This window comes from Caretta caretta, chromosome 12, assembly GCF_965140235.1.
Source record: "Caretta caretta isolate rCarCar2 chromosome 12, rCarCar1.hap1, whole genome shotgun sequence".
NCBI classification, from domain to species: domain Eukaryota; kingdom Metazoa; phylum Chordata; order Testudines; family Cheloniidae; genus Caretta; species Caretta caretta.
Genome location: NC_134217.1, coordinates 19,580,474 through 19,600,350, shown reverse-complemented (window position 1 = coordinate 19,600,350; position 19,877 = coordinate 19,580,474). Strand labels below are relative to the sequence as shown.

Here is a 19,877-nt window from a genome sequence, read left to right as displayed (position 1 = left end):
TTAATCTTTTTTGCCTTTCTTCTTAAGTCTAGTTCTCTGATCATTTTTATTCCTCCACTCTCAGTTTCCACCAATTAAGCAATATCTTTCTGGTAATGTGGTTTCTAGAAGTGAAAACAGTATTCCAGGTGCAGTCACACCAGTTCCAAAAGAGAGATCATTACTGCCCTGCTCTGTGATACCTTTGTGCGTAAAGGCCAAAACTGCATTCTCCACATTGCAGCCATTTCAGACTGCAAACTCATGGCTCATTTCCTATACACCCTCATCCCTTACCCTCATCCATGAGAAGCAGACATTGTGGCAGATGAGGGATAGAGACTGTGGAATTAGAGCTAATCCACTGTATTCCTGTTTCAAATGAGATAGTTTTGTCATGCATTTTACCATCTGTCTTGGGGGTTTTAGACTGAGGCCCAGCGCTGCAGAATCTGAGCACCTTCAATATAAAATCAATAGCAAAGGTGAAGTCCCTAATGGACGTCATAGAGTCGCTGGGGGAAAAATCTCTATTTGAGACATTATTGTGTGTAAATGAGAATACTAATACAACATTAGCCTGCACAAATGTCACTGGAAAAGACAACGTGACAGTTAGTGCACTAAGTTGCAAATTCATGCCTGCAGGAGCATATTGCTTTGCTCCTTCATATTTCAAAATCACTTTAGAGTCACTGAAATGTGAGAACAAACATCACAAGAATGAAAGAAAAGAAAATGTCAATGGATTTTGAGTGGCTCATAGTTGAACTTACCTCCTAGCTAAACCAAAGTCAATAATTTTAATCTGGTTTCCAGTGCGATTTATACATAATATGTTTTCAGGCTAGAAAAACAAAAAAGAATATTTTTAGTTAAATAAATGACAGTGAAATTGCACATAAGACACACTAACAAGTAGAGTAGCCAGAAACATGACCTGAAGTGCAAAGATACAGAACTATTTCAGGAAAAGATTTTTAAAACAATGCTAGTTCACTTCTTTGTTGGTTCACATGTGTCAATCTCACCTTTACGTGGTTTACTACAATGGTGGTTGTATTTTTCCCATTCATTTCCTAAGGCTCTGTTCTATCCTGGCACCATGTGCAGAATACATTATACTGATACAAATATATATTTGAGCCCAACTGTGGTGAAGGACAGCATGGTTCATGGGCTGGTTATGGGGTGCCTAGAGGGCTTGTATAGGAAAAATTACTCTATAAGTCTAGTTGGGAATGTTACCCACAGATCACTTGTTGAAATGCTCCCTTCATTTTTCCCCTTAAAGGGGAGAGAATCAATGATGTGGCAAAAGAAGCAGGGATAAATATTCAGAGGTTTATTGAGATCAACTTTTCCCCTTGGTCTGTTATTACCATGGGAGGGTGATTTTTGGGCCCCATCGTCCTCCTAACTGGCTCAGTAAAATGTGTGGGCTTGGATCTCTCCTTCAGGGATTTCATTCCTTACTGCTGCCGTGGGGAGTAACTATTTTCCCAGATTTGGCCATAGCAGAGGTATCACATAACATAATTTAAAGGGGTCCTTTTTAGGGGAGAACTGAATGGACACCTTTGTGTGGAATGGTTTAGCAAGCCAGGTGGCAGATGCTATAACACTGGGTTTATTCAAGAAAGTGCAGTATCTTGAGAGACCAGAATGCAAACAAGGAATGAGCCTATTACAGCTAAGTAGCACAGAATCATAGAATATCCGGGTTGGAAGGGACCTCAGGAGGTCATCTAGTCCAACCCCCTGCTCAAAAGCAGGACCAATCCCCAATTAAATCATCCCAGCCAGGGCTTTGTCAAGCCTGACCTTAAAAACTTCTAAGGAAGGAGATTCTACCACCTCCCTAGGTAACGCATTTGCTTTTCCATCAAAATTAAATTTGTGTGTTCTTTTTTGGTGATGTTTTCAGTCTCACTTGTCAGGAGGCGAATAGAGAGTTACTGGGAAGCCACTTAGCTATCCAAGGCTCAGCACCTCACAAGACCAGGTCCTCAGTCCAACTATTATATTTATTATAAATATTATAATTATTTCACATGGATATTGTGGTTAGGGCATTTGGAAAAATGTCCATTGAAACAGATTTTGTAAAGAAAATTGGATTTTCAACTAAACGAAGTTCTAAATGGGAAGTGGCTCCTTTCTGCAAATAATTCCAGCTTTTCATTGAAAAATCAAAAACAATTAAAATGATTTTCAATTTTGGGGGTTTTCAACAAAAAAACAAAATTTTCCACAAATCAAAACACCCACAACACTTTCCAACCAGCTATAATTACAGTAGCAACTGCACATCAACCACATAGGGCTACCATTGTGCTAGACACTGTATAAACATATAGAAAATGATAGTCCCTATGCGCAAAGAACTAGTGGAGAATTGTCACTAGAACATGTTAGTTTACAATGGCTCAGTTCCAGATTGTCAGTGGGAGACACAGACAAGGACAAACATGAGAAGAAGCAAAAGAGAGGACGGGTCTAATAACACAAACATAGAGGGGATTCTAAACCCTCTATTTTCTCAGGTGACAAACCAAGGCACAATGCAATTCTACACAGCTATGAAAAGCTTCTGATCTGAAAGCTGTAAAAGCAGAGGAACCTGCTGTTTATTTAATCATCTTTAAAATAAGCTATCAAATTTAAGAAAAGATTAAACATTAAAGAAAAAAATTAATTTTCCAGGGTTAATTCACAGTGGCCACTGAACTAAATTAGTTTATTTCATTACAAGATGAAGGGGATGACAAATTACCCTTTATGCGCAGCTCCCATACATACAGACTCTCCATACAGCACAATGTACAGTTTAGCCAAAGACCTGATATCTGTAACTACTGACCTTCAGGTCTAAATGGAGAATATACTGCTGATGTATGTAGTGGACTCCTTCACATATTTGTTTGGTAAAAAGGATTGCATCCAACTCAGTTAGATGGTAGTTCTCATCTGTGATTCGGTCAAATAATTCACCACCATCAACACTAAAATATTGACAAAGAGAAATGTGAAAAAAATACACATATTCCTTGTTAGATTGGGGGTTAGATGCCTAGGCACTTTGGAAAATCCCACTAAGCCCCTATCTTCATCTTTAGGTGTCTAAGTCCCTTTAAAAATCTGGCCCTTTGTCTCTGTCCTGCTATTCTTCTTCACACTCTCTCTGTTCATTCAGTACTAGCCTTCTCAAAGTGTCACCAGACACTCTCACTGCTAGTGGTGCAAAGGCAATTCCTGACTTTTTGAACAGCGTTTATGAACCTCTCCATCAAAATCATTCCTACTTTTTGTTTCTAACTTCTCCAAAAACCACATTGTTTTCTCTCTTCTCTGTCTCTCTTCAGTTCCCTCTCCCTCTGCTATTTCTTTAATTTAACTCTCATACCCTTAAAAACTTTCTAGGTACAGTTCATATAGAAAATGCAGTTGTGTTGTATCTATGGGCCAAACCCACACTAATGAAAAATAAAACATACTGATGTTTTTCTCAGAATAACAGACCTGTCTGAAATCCCTCTATACTCTCTGGGGTACAGCTGGTATTCTTACCATTTCTTTAAGTTCTGATATTGTCAAATATGTGATTTTCTCTTAAAGAGTTTGCTTCTAAAAATGAAAGAAGCCTTCACCCAGGTTGGGAAACACTTGTTGTATTCCCACCCCCTCAGCCCAATGTATTTTCCTCCATTTCTACTACTGGCTTGAGCAACCACCAAGTTCAAAAGAGCTGATGATTCCTAATATCATTTTAACTTACTATTCCATGATCAAGGTGAGGTTGTTCTTGCATTCAAAAGCATCATAAAGCTGGATCAGATTCACATGATTTAACTGGTTCATGATGTTTATTTCATTTTTCACTTCCTCCTGAAACATTACAGACAGGAAGATAACAATAGTGACTAGCAACCAGCAGATGCTCCTATTGGAGCATGACCACGAACACTCTTGTGCGCATTCAAATACAAACATTCACACAAAAACTAGCCATTCCCCAAACATTCATGCCAACCGATTCCCTGCACACACCAGTGTTAGTGTAAGCAGAGTCTGGATGAGCTCTCCCCTGACATCTAGTGGTGAGCTGTGGAAAAAGACTTCAGAAGCTGATCTCATTTGCATGGACGCACCCACCCTGCCTAGCTGCTCATCATGATGGGACTGCTTGCCCAAATGATCACTTGTGGCCGGTGTTGGATCCCCAGTCTCCTTGTTATTGGGGCAGGAGTAATAAAGCGTTGCTATCCTTGTTGTGTGAACCGAGGGCAGCAGAACTGTACCTGCCATATCAAAATGGAGGGACTCACCCTCAACTGAACAGCACTCGCTAGACAGAGGACATGGGTTCCAAAGCCCAGTGAGTTGAAAGAGTGTGGGTACATGTACCTGGTGGTGTAGACCCTGTTTAAGGGTCCATTTGACCCTTCTTCTCTCTATGGTATAATAAAAGAGCCAATTTAGACTCAATTGAGAGTCTTGTTACATGCTGCAGAGCTGAAATCTCTGGTATCTAGGTCTACTTTGGGACAGTGTCTCTATTGCAAGAGACTGCCCAGTGTGCACCAGCAATGAGTCTCCCCCACTAACAGCTGAAATCACTGAGAGCTGTGTTAAGTGTCGGGGGGCCCTGAAGACATCTTGGTGAGCAGGTAGCTGGTGGAGAGGCGTGGCAAGCGGCCAGCAGGGTGGCTGGCGGAGAGGGCCAGAGCAGAGCCCCACAGAGGCATGGCAATCGGAAGTTGGGGCAAGAGCAAGTGCCCAAGCAGTGCAGCGTGTAAGATGCCTCCTTTCCCCCCCACCCTCCACACAGGGTGGGAGGTGAACTCTGCGGATGAACCTCTGAACTCTGGGGCTCACTAGCCAAGGACAGCAACTGTGAGTGGGGTATAGAGAAGGGACGGGAACATTAAAGGGACTTCTGGGTTGCTGGACTTAAGACCCTGAGGGGAAAAGGACACTGCCCAACTTACTTGGGGGTGGGTCTTTTGCTCATGGTTTGTGTTTATGAGCGGTGTATTCCCAAATTAATGCTGAGTTACTTCTCTCCTTTTTTTAAAAGTTTTTGCTACACTCAAACTCTGTGCTTGCAACAGAGGATGTATTGCCTCTGAGAGGCACTCAGTGGGTGGTGTGTAATTGTCCCAGGTCACTGGGTGGGGCTCGAGCCAGTTTTGTGTTGTATTGTTGACAAGGAACCCCTAGATACTGAACCCGGCCCTTGTTACTGCTGAATTCACCTGGCAGAAGGCTTACATTAGTGAACACCAAAATAAGAGGACATCAAACCTGGTCAGATCAAACAGTCATATAGGATTCAAGCAAGTAGTTACTAAGGCTGGTTTTGTCACACTTGATACAATGTTGAGTGGGAAAATACTTTAATAAGGAAAGCGATTCGCAGGTGCTTGTAATAAGCCAGATTTACAGTGTCTGTCCATGGAGGTTCACAAAACCATACTTACCCTTTCCTTTGCTCCTTTCACTTTTATTATTTTGGCTGCCAGGTTAAGACCAGTTGACACCTCCGTGCATTTGTGAACTTGACCAAAACGCCCCCTGTTGATACAGAGAGTAAAATGACTTTAAAGTAACTTGCTGCAGAAGCCTTTCAAACACCTATTCTTATCATTGATTAAAAATAGCCTGGTACAAAGTGAACAGAATCAGGTGGTCTGTAGCATGAATCTCCTCTTTCTCTCAGCTTATGAAGGATTAGTTTTATCTTTCCAGCCAGTTGTTCAATTCTTACATGAAAATATTATGCTCCATTTGTATTATTACATTACACAATGACATGGTAACCTGCTGATATTCTTTTTTGGTTCTGTAATTATACACTCCTGCTGTCCTTCAGTGATGCATAGTGGGGTATATTAACAAGGATATTTCTGGTCTGATCACGTAACTTTTAAAATTACATTAAAGCCAATAACTACAGGGCACACATTTATTGCATGATGTAAATTGTCTCCTACCTCACCCATGCACTTGATTTTTAAGCACCGTCTTTTCTCCCACTGCATCACCATCATGCTTGGACCTGTTCGGCCATATTTGCACTTAACTCCAACTGGAAATCATACTCTTCCAAATTACAAATAAGTGCAGAAAAATGAAAGGGCCGAAGGGAAGTGCTCACCTCAAGAGTGAAACCCAGGTGCTATGTCAAAATAATGTCAGTTTGAAAACTCAGCCATTAACACCCTTTAACATGCTGTTGTTTGTGTGACTGGGATGAAGCTGACAGCTTTGCTTTTGTTGGTCATTGGGCCACTTTCTAGAAGGAAGGGGGGGCGGCTGTATGAATGGAATGTCCTGCATCTCCCAGAGAGGGGGCTAATCTTCATGGATGGAGACTAGCTGGAGCAGCAAGGAAGGTGTTAAATGAACAACTCAATGGGAGGGTGCTACAGCGGTAAATACATTACAAATTTAAACTCAGTGAGTCGTGAACAATTGAACCAATGTGACAAGGAATGTGAAGAGAAGAAATTCTCAAGTGCTTAGATACCACTGCTTGGAGTCTGGGTAATAAGCAAGAGGGTTCGGAAGTTCTCAATGATGGGAAGAAATGTGCTATAATTGGCATTACTGAAATCTGGTGAGACAATAATGGAAAAGCAAATTAATGGATAAGAATATAATTAATGCCAGTAAACATGGTTTTATGAAAAACAGGCCTTGTCAAACAAACCTTATTTCATTCTTTGAGATTATAAATTTGGTGGATAAAGGTAACTGCATAGATGTACTATAGTTATACTTTTGTAAGGCAAATGACTTAGTACTGTATGACATTCTGATTAAAAAATTAGCACTATAAATATCAATAGTGAACACTTTAATGGATTAAGACCTAGCTAACTCCATCTAGCATTTCTAGTGGAGTACAGTACTAGGCTGACACTATTCAATATTTTCATCAATAATTCTGAAGTAAATATAAAATCACTGCTCATAAAATTTGTGGTTGACAAAGATTGGCGGAGTGATAAATAATGAGGACAAAGCACTTATACAGACATACAGTCTGGATCACTTGTATCCATTCTAACAAATGCATTTTAATACAACCAAATGCAAAGTTATACATCTAGGAACAAGGAAGGTAGGCTATACCCACAGAATGGGGACTGTAAACTGGAAAGCAGTAACTGAAAAGGATTTAGGGGTCATAGTGAACAAGCAACTCAGCATGAGCTCCCAGTGCGACTCAATGTCAAAAAGGGCTAATGTGATCCTTGGGTATATAAACAAGGGAGTAGGGAGGTGATTTTACCTCTATATACAGTGTTGGTGAGACCGATATTGAAATACTGCATACAGTTCTGGTGTCCACATTTTTAAAAAGATGTCAAAAAATTGGAGAATACGACTTAAGAGTTCAATCCATTTAGCTTATCAGACAGAAGATTGAGTGGTGATTTGAATACAGTGCATAACTACCTTCACAGGAAGAATACACCAGGCATTAAAAGGCAGGTTGGTCTAGCAGAGAATGGCATAACAAAAAACAGTGGCTGGAAACTAGAAGTGGACAAATTCCAATGAGAAAAAAGGCTCACTTTTTAGCATTGAAACAAAATTGAAACAAAATACCAAGGGAAGTGATGGATTCTCCATCTCCTGATATCTTCAGATCAAGACTGGATGACTCTCAAGAAGATCTGCTTTAGCCAAACACAAGTTACTGGACTCAATATAGGGGTAACTGAGTGAAATTTAATGGCCTGTAATATACAGGAGGTCAGAGTAGATGATATCAAAGTCCCTTCTGGCCTTAAACTTTATGAATCTATGCATTTACAAGGTCATCTAAGAGCTGCAGATCTACATGTGTCACCAAGAGCATCCAATGAAAACTATGTATTTGTAGATACTCTGTGGGCAATGGGTAATTGTAATCATCCTAATAGCTCTTTTTCTGTGTATTTAAGCTACTGCAGAGATGTTGCTAAGTGCACCATTCACAGCACAGCATTACAGAGAGACAGACTTACCCTCCTAATACTTCATGCCGGCACACTGAGTAGCACGTTGTTATCTCTGTGTGTTTGACGCTCACTATGCGATGGTCAAAGGGAGCAGGAGAAGGAGGGCTGTCATCTACACAGGAGACAGTTCATTCATTGATTTGGTTTTCCACAAATCATTGCGCATTACTTTCATCATCCCCCCCAGTATTTTCACTTCCCAGGATACAGCTGTATCAAGACGTCAACCAAGGGCAACCTGATAGGTTAGCTAACTACAAACAGGCCTGTACCACCTTGGTCATGGTTGTATGCCTTTTGGCACCTCACTCACTCTACACCTCATCAAAGGTAACGTTCATCATACTCCCACCACTCAAATATCCCTGTCCCTCAGAGAGTCCCCCCAAAGCCAATCTGACCACTGAGACTGGCATCATCACCACAGTACCCCATTGTTTTCTGGAGCAGATACAAACAGAAATATGGTTCTCCCCCATCATAGTGTTGTTCAGCACAGCTGTGGGTGAGCAGCCTGTACGGGGGAATATCAGAGGGCAACACAAGGACTCAAGATATCTTAGATCCAGCCAGACAATTGTTAGCCATTTGCTTTTAGCAATATTCAAAACAAAAACCCTGGCATTTAATAAGGCTCCCATCTTTCTTCCACCTTTTCACTTTACTAGGTCCTCTAACCAGCAAAGCACTTAAGCAGATGAGTAACCCCACTGTCTCCACTGGATGGTAGGAGTAAAATGTCATGAGTGAGGCACCTACCTAACACCTAATGACTCACAACCACTTACTCATTCAGTGTCAGGAGAATGCCTCTCCCAGTAGCAGCGATCACTGCCATTATCAATAGACGAAATCAGTTCCTGGGGAGATGTCCCAATAAAGTAGCTGATCCAATTTAGCATGACGCAAATAAGGGCCAAATTCCAAAGTCAATCTATGCATAGAACTCGCTTTGACATAACTGGGAGTTCTTTGTGCAAAGCCAGGGAGAGACTGGGCCATAGATGTTACTGATTAATTTAATACATGCTCATTATAAAATAGCTGCACAGTGTATATTACACCTTAAAATTCCATTTGCGCATACATGTTTGCACCTATCAGCCACTACTGTAGAACCCAGACCTTGATCAGCACACCTCTTGGGGCATGCTCCATCCACTGCGGGCAGAGAGTACTCCTGTTCTTGCAGCAACCAGAGTGTGATCACTAACGTGCTGCCCAGAAAAAGACTTATGGCCAGGGATATAACGAGGGACAAAATGAGACCTTTCCTGCAATATTTTACACTCTCTTCACCTGCTAATATTAATGTGTGGTTTGCACACCCCTTCTCTTACGTGATAATAAAGGCTTTTATTCAAAGAAATAAAGCTTTAAAAGTATCTCTCCTTTTTCAAACACATAAAATTTCATCTCATTTTATTTTAAAAGGATTATTATTCCAATACAGCCTTTAAATTGAATCCTAAATCCAAAAGAACATTTATTCTGAGACTGCAACTGAAAAGGAACATTAGAATAAAAAGTAAGTCCCATGAATGTGAATAAAGTTGTTGTCTGATGCAGTCAAGTGTATGCTTGGTGCCTGAATAAATGCTCTCAAACTAAGGCCTTGGCTACACTTGCGAGTTACAGTGCAATAAAGCTGCCCAGAGCTCTGTACCTCACTCCCCATCTACACTGGCAAGGCACGTACGGTGCTTTGTCTCCGCGGCTCCAGCGCTGCTGGTTCTCCACCTCCTGCAGAGGAATAAAGTTTGTTACGCCGCCACTGGTGAGCTGCGGCACCAGTGTGGCCGCCCAATGCACTCTGATTGGCCTCCAGAAGTATTCAGAAGTGTCCGACAATGCCTATTCTAGCCACTCTGGTCTAGTCTGGTCTGGTCATCAGTTCGAACTCTACTGCCCTGCCCTCAGGTGACCAACCGTCAGACCCACCCTTTAAATTCTCTGGGAATTTTGAAAATCACCTTCCTGTTTGCTCAGCCAGGCATGGAGTGCTCTCAGCAAATCTTTCCAGGTGACCATGCCTCCACGTGCCAGGCAAGGCCCAGTATGGAGCACTGGAGAGTTGTTGGACCCCATCAGTGTTTGGGGGGAGGAAGCTGTCCAGTCCCAGCTGTGCTCCAGCCGTAGGAATTACAATACCTTGGGGCAGATATCAAGGGGCATGTGGGAAAGGGGCCATGACCGAGATGCACTGCAGTGCAGGATTAAAGTGAAGGAGCTGCGGAGTGCCTACCGCAGAGCCCGTGAGGCAAACAGCCCCTCAGGTGCTCCCCCCATGACCTGCCGATTCTACAAAGAGTTGGACATGATACTTGGGGGCGACCCCACCTCCACTCTGAGCACCACCATGGACACTTCAGAGCGGGAGAAGGAGGAGAAGGAGGAAGCGGGAGTGGGAGTGAGGGTGCTGGGGCAGGGGAAGACATCCTGGAATCCCTGGAGGCATACAGCCAGGAGCTCTTCTCAAGCCACGAGGAAGATAGCCAGTCACAGTGGCCGGTACTTGGTGGAGGACAAACAGAAGAGCAGGTTCCCAGTAAGCAGCTTTTTTTTCGGGAAGGAATTTTTTCAGTGCGGGCTCTTTGGGCGAGGAGGGTTAGGGCTGCATGCATGCCTAGATGAGGAATAACGCATTGATGTGGTCTATCACTTTGCGGTAATCGGCCTCGGTAATCTCTTCAAAAGTCTCATCCAGAACGTGGGCAATGCACTTGTTCAGGTTTATTGGGAGAGCCACCGTGGTCCTTGTCCCAGTTAGGCTAACATGTCTGCACCACTGTGCCACGAGGGGTGGGGGGACCATTGCTGCACACAGGCAAACTGCATATGGGCCAGGGCGGAAGCCACATTGCAGTAGAAGACCCTCCCTTGCTTCCCAGGTCACCCTCACAGCGAGACATCTTCCAGGATGAACTCCTATGGAAAATGTTGGGACAGCATTCAGTGTAGGTGCTCCCAGCAGCTGTTGCCTCTCCCCAAGGCACAGAAACCAAGAGGACAGTACAGCCGTGAAACAATCAGTCCCCCTTGACCCTGTGCTTACTTACCATTTTGGGGCTCCCGGGGGTTATGTGTGCTCTCTTCGGGATGGGAAAATTATTCTATTGTGTAGACTGTGTATGCCCTCCTTCAGTTCGGGGGAATCATTATTCTGTCTAATATAAACAATGCTGCCTCTGTTAAGTGTTGCATTTTGCCTTTACAGATGCAACCTTGAGATCTCAGCAGTCCATGTTATCACTGGCCGAGAGACTGCAAAGACTCAGGAAGGGGCCACGAAAAAGCAAAGAAGACATGCTGCAAGAAGTGATGCAGCAATCTCTTAAAGAGAATCAAAAAGCACAGGAGTGGAGGGAGAGCGAAAGCAGGATCCGCCAGGAAAACGCAGTGCACTGGCAGCAAAGCACGGAGCTCCGGCAGCAAAGCACGGCCTGGCTGATAAGCATAATGGAGTGCCAAACGGACTCTATCCAGGCGCTCGTAGCCATGCAGGCAGAGCACTACCATGCCTGCCCCTGCCTGCAGCCACTGTCCCAAAACTCTTTCCCTTGTGCCCCCATGTCACCTCCAACCCACTTTCCCCAACATCTGGGTTCTTATCGCCACCAGTTGCTTCACCACCCAGCCCTGAAAACTATGACCCTTACCCACTGCACTCAACCCCCATCCTGAATTATAGCCATCCTGAAGTGCAGCACTTATTACACAGCACTCCAGACAGGAAGGCCGAGTATGAGAACAGGACATATGCAAATCTGTGATTGAACCGTTCCCCACCCCACCCCCTTGCCCTTTCTGTTTCCCAAGCAGTTGTGTTTCTTTTCAATAAATGGATTTTCTGGCTTTGAAAACATTCTTTATTATTGCATAAAGTAAAAGATGCCTTAGCCCAGGAAAGAAACAGGCACTGCAAGTCAGCTTAGCAAACACAGATTCCTACTAACATTGGAACGACTGTACTTCACTCCTGTGCAGGGCACCAGACATTACTGGTGGCTTTCAGCCTCAAATTGCTCCCTCAAGGCATCCCTAATCCTTGCAGCCCCGAGCTGGGCCCCTCTAATAGCCCAGCTCTCTGGCTGTGCAAATTCAGCCTCCAGGTGTTGAACCTCGGAGGTCCATGCCTGAGTGAAAATTTCACCCTTCTCTTCACAAGTATTATGGAGGGTACAGCACACGGATATAACTGCAGGGATGCTGTGTTCAGCCAAGTCCAGCTTCCCATACAGAGATCACCAGCGGCCCTTTAAATGGCCAAAAGCACACTCCACAGTCATTCGGCACCGGTTCAGCCTGTAGTTGAACCATTCCTTGCCGCTGTCAAGGCTCCCTTTGTGGGGTTTCATGAGCCATAGCATTAATGGGTAAGCGGGGTCTCCAAGGATCACAATGGGCATTTTGACTTCCCCTACTGTGATCTTCTGCTCTGGGAAAAAAGTCCCAGCCTGCAGCTTCCTGAACAGGGCAGTGTTCCGAAAGATGCGTGCGTCATGCACCTTTCCAGGCCAGCCTGTGTTAATGTCAATGAAATGCCCACGGTGATCCACAAGCACCTGGAGAACCAGAGAAATATCCCTTCCGATTAACGTACTCAGAGGCTAGGTGGGGTGGTGCCAGAATAGGAATATGCGTCCTATCTATAGCCCCTCCACAGTTAGGGAAACCCATTTGTGCAAAGCCATCCACAATGTCCTGCACGTTACCCAGAGTCAAGGTTCTTCTGAGCAGGATACGATTAATGGACCTGCAAACTTGCATCAACACAAGTCCAACGGTTGACTTTCCCACTCCAAACTGGGTCGCGACCGATTGGTAGCGGTCTGGAGTTGCCAGCTTCCAGATTGCAATAGCCACCCGCTTCTCCACTATCAGGGCAACTCTCAATCTTGTGTCCTTGCGCCGCAGGGTGGGAGCGAGCTCCTCACACAGTCCCATGAAAGTGGCTTTTCTCATCCAAAAGTTCTGCAACCACTGCTTGTCATCCCAGACTTTCATGACGATGCAATCCCACCACTCAGTGCTTGTTTCCCGAGCCCAAAAGCTGCGTTCCACGGTGCTGAGTGCGTCCGTGAATGCCACAAGCAATCTCGTGTCATATACGTTATGTGACTCGATATCGTCGGATTCCTCACTGTCACTTTGGATCTTAAGGAATAGCTCAACTGCCAAACGTGACGTGCTGGCAAGACTCGTCAGCATACTCCTCAGCAGTTCGGGCTCCATTTCCCACAGACTAAAACGGAACACAGATCGCGCTGCACAGAAACCGTTGAAAGATGGCGCCAAATGTGGACAGAAACACAGGAATTGCTGGGATGTGAAGCAATGCAACACGGGGTGTTGGGACGGGACCCAGAATGCCCCGCACCCCACACCCCCTTCCCACAACCCACGACACCAGAATGGGAAGAGGTGCTCTGTGGGATACCTGCCCATAATTCACCACTCCCAATGCCGCTGCAAGTGCCGCAAATGTGGCCACGACAGTGCACAGGCAGCTGCCAATGTGGAGAGACTGCAGCGCTTTCCCTACTTAGCTGTACGAAGACGGGTTTAACTCATAGCGCTGTATATCTGCAAGTGTAGCCAAGGCCTATAATAGCACTAATGAGCATGTTTCAGCTATTATAGTGTATAACATATGCAGGAACCCAAGAATTCTCAGTGTAAAAGTCCCCAGGTATGATTGTGAGCTACTTACCAATGATTACTTCATCCTCCTTGCCAAATGCTTTGCTGGTTTCTACTGATGTAGTGTTTTCTGGGGCGTCTCCTGTACGTTGATTTGCATTGTCGTCTTTTTGTCCTGTGTATGTGCTTTCTAATTCCACACATTTTAATTCTAATTCAGATCTAGCATCCTTTGTGGATTCTTTCATTGTTTTTGATGTTTCTTTAGGGCTTTTCATTTTGCCACCAAGATCTTTTTTAGTATCATTTTCCGCTGTGCTTTGAGAGGATATGGACTTGCATTTTAATTCTGATTTCTCTAGGGGCTTTTTATCAGTCAAGACTTTGTTCAATAGCATCTGTGGCTTCCCTAATTTGGGTTCCTGTTCATTGTGTTTATTAGCAAGCTTCACCCCTTTTACTTCTTGAATTGGGTCAGTTCTGGTGTTTGGGGGGCACGGATTGTGTTTAAATTTGCCAGTCAGATGTTTAATTCCTTCAACTTCCAATGGTGAGGACAGAGGGGATTTTACTTTGGAACTTGTACCTCCATGATCACCTAGGCTTCCTTCCTTGGCCACTGGAATCTTTTCTTGGGTTTCAGTCATCTGCACATTGATGGAAATCCTGCAGAGCAAACATTTTCCTTTTTATACAGATAAATAGCCTTGCTAGAGTAGTGGAAAATATTTTTTACCCTTTGTTTAAATCGCAGTTTCGTAATAATTTCCCTACTAAAAATATCAGATACTGAAATTGCTAAAGACAATAAGAAAATGCAATATTTCAGCAATACTTCAGAATAAATTTACAACATTCTGAAGAGACTCAGTCCCACACAATCTGATTTTAATAGCTATTTTAACATGCCAGTTTGTATAGATGTCTGCCCTCTGCTGGACATAAAATATAACATACCTAAAGCTCAGGTTTTGTCATGGATATTTTTAGTAAAAATCATGGACAGGTCAGGGCAATAAACAAAAATTCACGGAAGCCCATGACCTGCCCATGATTTTTGCTAAAAATAGCCCTGACAAAATGGGGCAGGTGGAGGGTCCAGCACCCACAGCGGCTGGGAGCTCTGGGGTCCCCCCTGCTGCCTGGTGGCTAGGAGCTGCTGGAGGCCTGCCGCCAGCAGCGCCTGAAAGCTGCAGGGCTGCCTGCTGACAGCTCCAGCCCCAGGGCAGAAAAGGTCACAGAGCTCTCTGGCAGGCACGGATTCCGTGACTTCCGTGACCAGGGTGACATAATCGTAGCCTACCTACTCCAGCATTCACCAGTGCCTCTGTGGTGGGGAGCCTTTGTATTTAGCGCTAAAAATTGTGGTCTGGATTTTTAGAAGTACGTGCTAGCTCTTAAAAACCTGGATGCGTGTGTTCTAGTCCCCCTGCAGTTAGCTGAGAGCGGAGGTGTGAGAGTCTGCATTCATGGGGTGTTATCGAATATTACTCTTTTCACAGTCTGCTATTGAAAATATTATGTTGTACACCTCGGCTCTTTTGGCTCCTCTGTTTTGTTAATATTATTTCCTTTAGCATTCCTGCCACTAGAAATTTTTAAACATTTTCATTAATCTTATGTTGTCTGGAGATAATGGGATTATAAAAAACCTGCTATATTCTGAAGTTCTCTCAGAGATATTCATATAATTAATAAACTTAGAAACAGCAGCAGGATCAGGCTCTGCAAGAGAAATTGTGGAATCCCCATAAATGGAGGTTTTTAAGAATAGGTTGGACAAACACCTCTCAGTGATGGGCTAGGTATACTTGGTCCTTCCTCAGCACGGAGGTGTGGTTTAGATCAGTGGTTCTCAAACTAGGGGTGCCGCTTGTTCAGGGAAAGCCCTTGGCAGGCCGGGCCAGCTTGTTTACCTGCCGCATCCACAGGTTTGGCTGATCGCGGCTCACACTGGCCCTGGTTCACTGCTCCAGGGCAATGGGGGCTGCAGAAAGGGCAGCCAGCACGTTCCTTGGCCCGTGCCGCTTTCTGCAGCCCCCATTGGCCTGGAGTGGTGAACCGGGGCCAGTGGGAGCCACAATTGGCCAAACCGGTGGATGTGGCAGGTAAACAAACCAGCCCGGCCTGCCAGGGGCTTTCCCTGAACAAGCGGCACCCCTAGTTTGAGAACCACTGGTTTAGATGACCTCTCATGGTCCCTTCCAGACCTACATTTCTGAGTACTGCAGCTGGCTTCAGTGGGGCAACTGGACATCAGTAAGGGCTGTAAAGTTGCATCTGAGGGACTATAAAACTGCAGGCAGAGAATGTCTCTGGTGCCTAGAAAAGGAAACACCTATCTAGTTTCCTCAAAAGTATTGTCCTTCTGTAACAAAGATGTTGAAAAGAAACCTTTTCTATCTTTTGCATAACAAGTCTGTAGTTTTGTTCTCATTTTTACCATCTCACTGTCATTATAAGCATGTGATAATGTTGTGATAAATGAAAGGGGAGGGGATAGCTCTGTTTTAGGGACACCCAGCCAGCCAGTTACCTATAAATCCCTCTTGGTGGTTGTTCTCTACTTGCTTTACCTGTGAAGGGTTAAAAAGTCTCCCTGCATAGGTAAAAGGAAGGGAGTGGGCACCTGACCAAAAGGGCCAATGGGAAAGCTAGAACTTTTTAAAATTGGGAAAAAAACCTTCCCCTTTATCTGTCTGTGTTGTTCTCCCAGAGAGCAGAGACAGGGCTGGAATTATGCTATAAAAAGCTTTGGGCCAGGTATGAAAAATCACCAGATCATACCTAGAAACTACTCATTTGAAACCCCAGATATGTAAGTAGATCAGGAAATGTCTAGGAAGATGCGATTAAGTTTATCCCTTTTATTACTTTATGGCTTGTGGACTTCTCTGTGCTAACCCAGGTGCTTTTGTTTTGCTTGTAACCTTTAAGCTGGACCTCAAGAGAGCTATCTTGATGCTTAATCCTTGTAATTGTTATTTTTTTTTAATCTAGCGAAAAACCTAAGTTCCAAATGTATTTTCTTTCTTTTTGTTTTTAATAAAATTTACCTTTTTTTTAAGAACTGGATTGGATTTTTGTGTCCTAAGAGGTTTGTGTACATGGTGTTTAATTAGTCTGTGGCAACAGCTGATTTCCTTTGTTTTCTTTCTCAGCTCTTCCCCGGACGGGGGGTGGGCGTGAAAGGGCTTCAGGGTACCCCACAAGAAGGAATTCCCAAGTGCACCTTCCTGGGTTCTCAAAGGGGTTTTTACAGTTGGGTGGTGGCAGCATCTACCCATCCAAGGTCAGAGAAAATCTGTAACCTTGGGAGTTTAACACAAGCCTGGAGTGGCCAGTATTAATTTTTAGAATCCTTGCGGGCCCCACCTTCTGCACTTGAAGTTCCAGAGTGGGAAATCAGCCTAGACAAATGTATTAAGAATCTGTAGTTCAGTGGTATTAAGCTAATAAGTCAGCTGATGCCAGCTTAGAGCAAACATTGCTATGACTATCTAGACAAGTCTAAACTTGGCAGGAAAACCTGGGCATTTCTCTAACAATTCCAAACATTGGAACTCTGTTCTTTTTATGTTTCTGTAGAGGCCTATTGACTTCAATGAGAGCTGCACCCATGTAACCGAGCGCAGAATTTGGCCCACTCATTCAGACTTCACATACAGAAAATATCTCTGTAGGCACCCTGACTACAAACTCCTCCATAAATAAAGTGTAGGAAGATTCATGTTCTTTTCACATTGTTATTTAAGAATAAAAATGCAGAGTAAATTTTAAGTCTGATTATAATGAAATGTTGTGTGAAGTTGATCTAGACATCAAACAAACACACTTCCTTTGCATTTACAGCCCTTGTGTTCAGGGGGTTCCCACACCCCAATCATGTGAATTTGGGAAATGTGCTGGAATAACATTCCTGGAATCTTCTTTTACTTAGCCACACAACTGGTTATGGAAATGCAAGCTTCCCCCACTCTGTCCTGCCACATCCTTACACTGGACCTCTTCTAGAGGTAAAGGGAAATATAGTCTCCAAGCCCTGCCACAGCTTAGCCTTTCTTCTAAGACTGGGGTGCCAATTGCTGCCATTTGCAAAGATGTTTTTTCTCATGTGGATCTGTGTGTACTGAGAAGTAGACCAAGACCACTTCCATTCAGTTTATTAGTTTGGTTCTTCAGTCTCCGGCCTTGTCTACACTTACTGGGGGTTTGACATGCAGCGATCGATGCATCGGCAGTCGATTTAGTGGGTCTGGTGAAGACCCGCTAAATCAATCACAGATCGCTCTCCCGTCGCCTCCTGTACTCCACCTGAATGAGAAGCGCAAGGGAAGTAGACAGGAGAGCGTTTCCAGTCAACATCACGTAATGTGGACCCCATGATAAATAGATCTAAGTACATCGACTTCAGCTATGTTATTCACGTAACTGAAGTTGCTTAACTTAGATCCATCTCCCCCTGTAGCGTAGACAAGGCCTTAATATGCTTGTATTGCATTCATCTGAGAATACTCCAGCACCTGAAAATACCTGTAAATTGCACAAATAACTAAAGACTACCTAGAGAATAAAGTGCCTGTCTTGTATTTAAGGCACCAGAATGCATTTTAAAAGGAATATTTTCAAATGCGCACATACAAAAAAGCAGTCAGTTTTTGGTCTGTGTTCAAATGCTGACTTGTGTTCCTGCACATCGGGATAATTGTGTATACACAAAAATGCACATGAGCCTAAACTGAACATGCATGGTCATGCACAGACATGTTTTAAAAATGGGATCTCCATTTTCATTTTTTTCCCCATAATGCAATTGCAAGTTAAATCACAGAACTTTTCTAAAGTCCTAACCAAAATAAAGGACAAAAAAGGGTATCTGATACTAAATATGTCATATGTTAAAGAGAAAAAAAAGTTAGAAAAAGAAATGTTTGCTCACATCTTTGTATGGCCAATGCTTAAAATGGGCTGGGTCATGTGGTCACAGACCTAACCAAAAATACTGACTTCTTTGAGGTGTGCAAAGGACTATTATACATGGGATTGAACAACCTGCCCAAGCCCTGAAATTTTATCACACACTAAAAAAATTCTATCCTCAGTCAATGGCAGACTCCTCTTGCAGACCTATTAAGCCCCATGTGTGATATTTATAGAAACATCCATGTTAGAAAGGAGTCAGCCATTTACAAGGTTCAAGGAAATGAGACACACGTAGAGCAAACCCATTTCAAACCTCCCTGACTCAGAACAGATGTGTAATATTAGTAATTAGCGCTTATCAAGCACTTTCTATCTACAAACATTATCTTTGTATAAATTTATAAGCCACCACGCTGGGTCTAATTCGTCTTCAGATTAACTGTTTACATGGTTCCACAAGCTCCTTTTCTAACAAGGCTTTTTTTCCTACGGTTTCACATATGAGCAAGACTGAATCGTCCTTTTAATAATTTGCCTATTATTAACACATGGAATGTTTCAGATCACACAGAGAATTACAGACTAGATCACTACCTTGTACGTATCACTTCACACCCTGCTCTGGATACAGACTTTGATGTGGATGGCACGGCTTCCATGGATATAGCACTGAATGTAGAGGGTTTGTTTTCACTTTCTTTTGATTTCTGAGTGATAGGATTTCTGTGGTGTTCTTCCAGTCCTGGTGCTCTGTCCGTATCAATTGCTTCAGCAGTAACATTCTTGTTCCCCACAGGGCCATGATTTATGCAGGCAAGACCATGGTTTGGAATCAAAGCTTTAATTCCAGTGCCTTTTTGTGGTTGACAATTCTTAGAGCTATTTGTTTTGCCAGAACCTGCTATTTTTTGCAGCTGTGTTGTCCTTTCTTTAACTTGTGGACTGGAGTCAACTTTGGAGACTACAGCATCAAAAGAGTTTACTTTTTCACATGCTCTGTTAGTTTCATCCAACTTTTCTTCTCCTTTGGGCTCTAAATAAGAAATAGTATTATCGTAATGTCACAGCCTTCCCCTGACACAAGAAAAAATATTACATAGTGGTATAGGTTGTAAAAAATAGGGAGGTAGCCAGGGATGTTGGACACTATCAAAAACCTACCATCATAGTGAAACTAGGCAATGATGCTCATGTGAAAGGACTAAAAGACACACAAAAAAGACTTAAGCTTAATAGAAGCATGTTTGACATTTCTGACACTGACACATGCAGGTTAATAAAATTACTTACTTGCATTGCTAGCTTTTCAGCAATGGT

The 19,877-nt window shown here is 43.4% G+C and overlaps 1 protein-coding gene across 6 annotated transcripts in view; it reads right to left on the bottom strand.

Annotated features, from left to right (window-relative positions):
• The window catches only part of MYLK3 (myosin light chain kinase 3), a 67,282-nt gene that overhangs the window by 11,136 nt on the left and 36,269 nt on the right, over positions 1-19,877 (bottom strand). For 5 of the 6 annotated variants that reach the window (XM_048816949.2, XM_048816947.2, XM_075118377.1 and 2 more), the window contains 7 exons: positions 19,155-19,593; positions 13,708-14,303; positions 8,001-8,106; positions 5,463-5,556; positions 3,758-3,867; positions 2,843-2,984; positions 756-826 (listed from right to left, as the gene is read on the bottom strand). In XM_048816949.2, coding sequence (XP_048672906.1) covers positions 756-826; positions 2,843-2,984; positions 3,758-3,867; positions 5,463-5,556; positions 8,001-8,106; positions 13,708-14,303; positions 19,155-19,593 — 1,558 coding nt within the window. The remainder of the gene's footprint in view (positions 1-755; positions 827-2,842; positions 2,985-3,757; positions 3,868-5,462; positions 5,557-8,000; positions 8,107-13,707; positions 14,304-19,154; positions 19,594-19,877) is intronic. The other variant, XM_048816950.2, reaches the window with a different exon arrangement.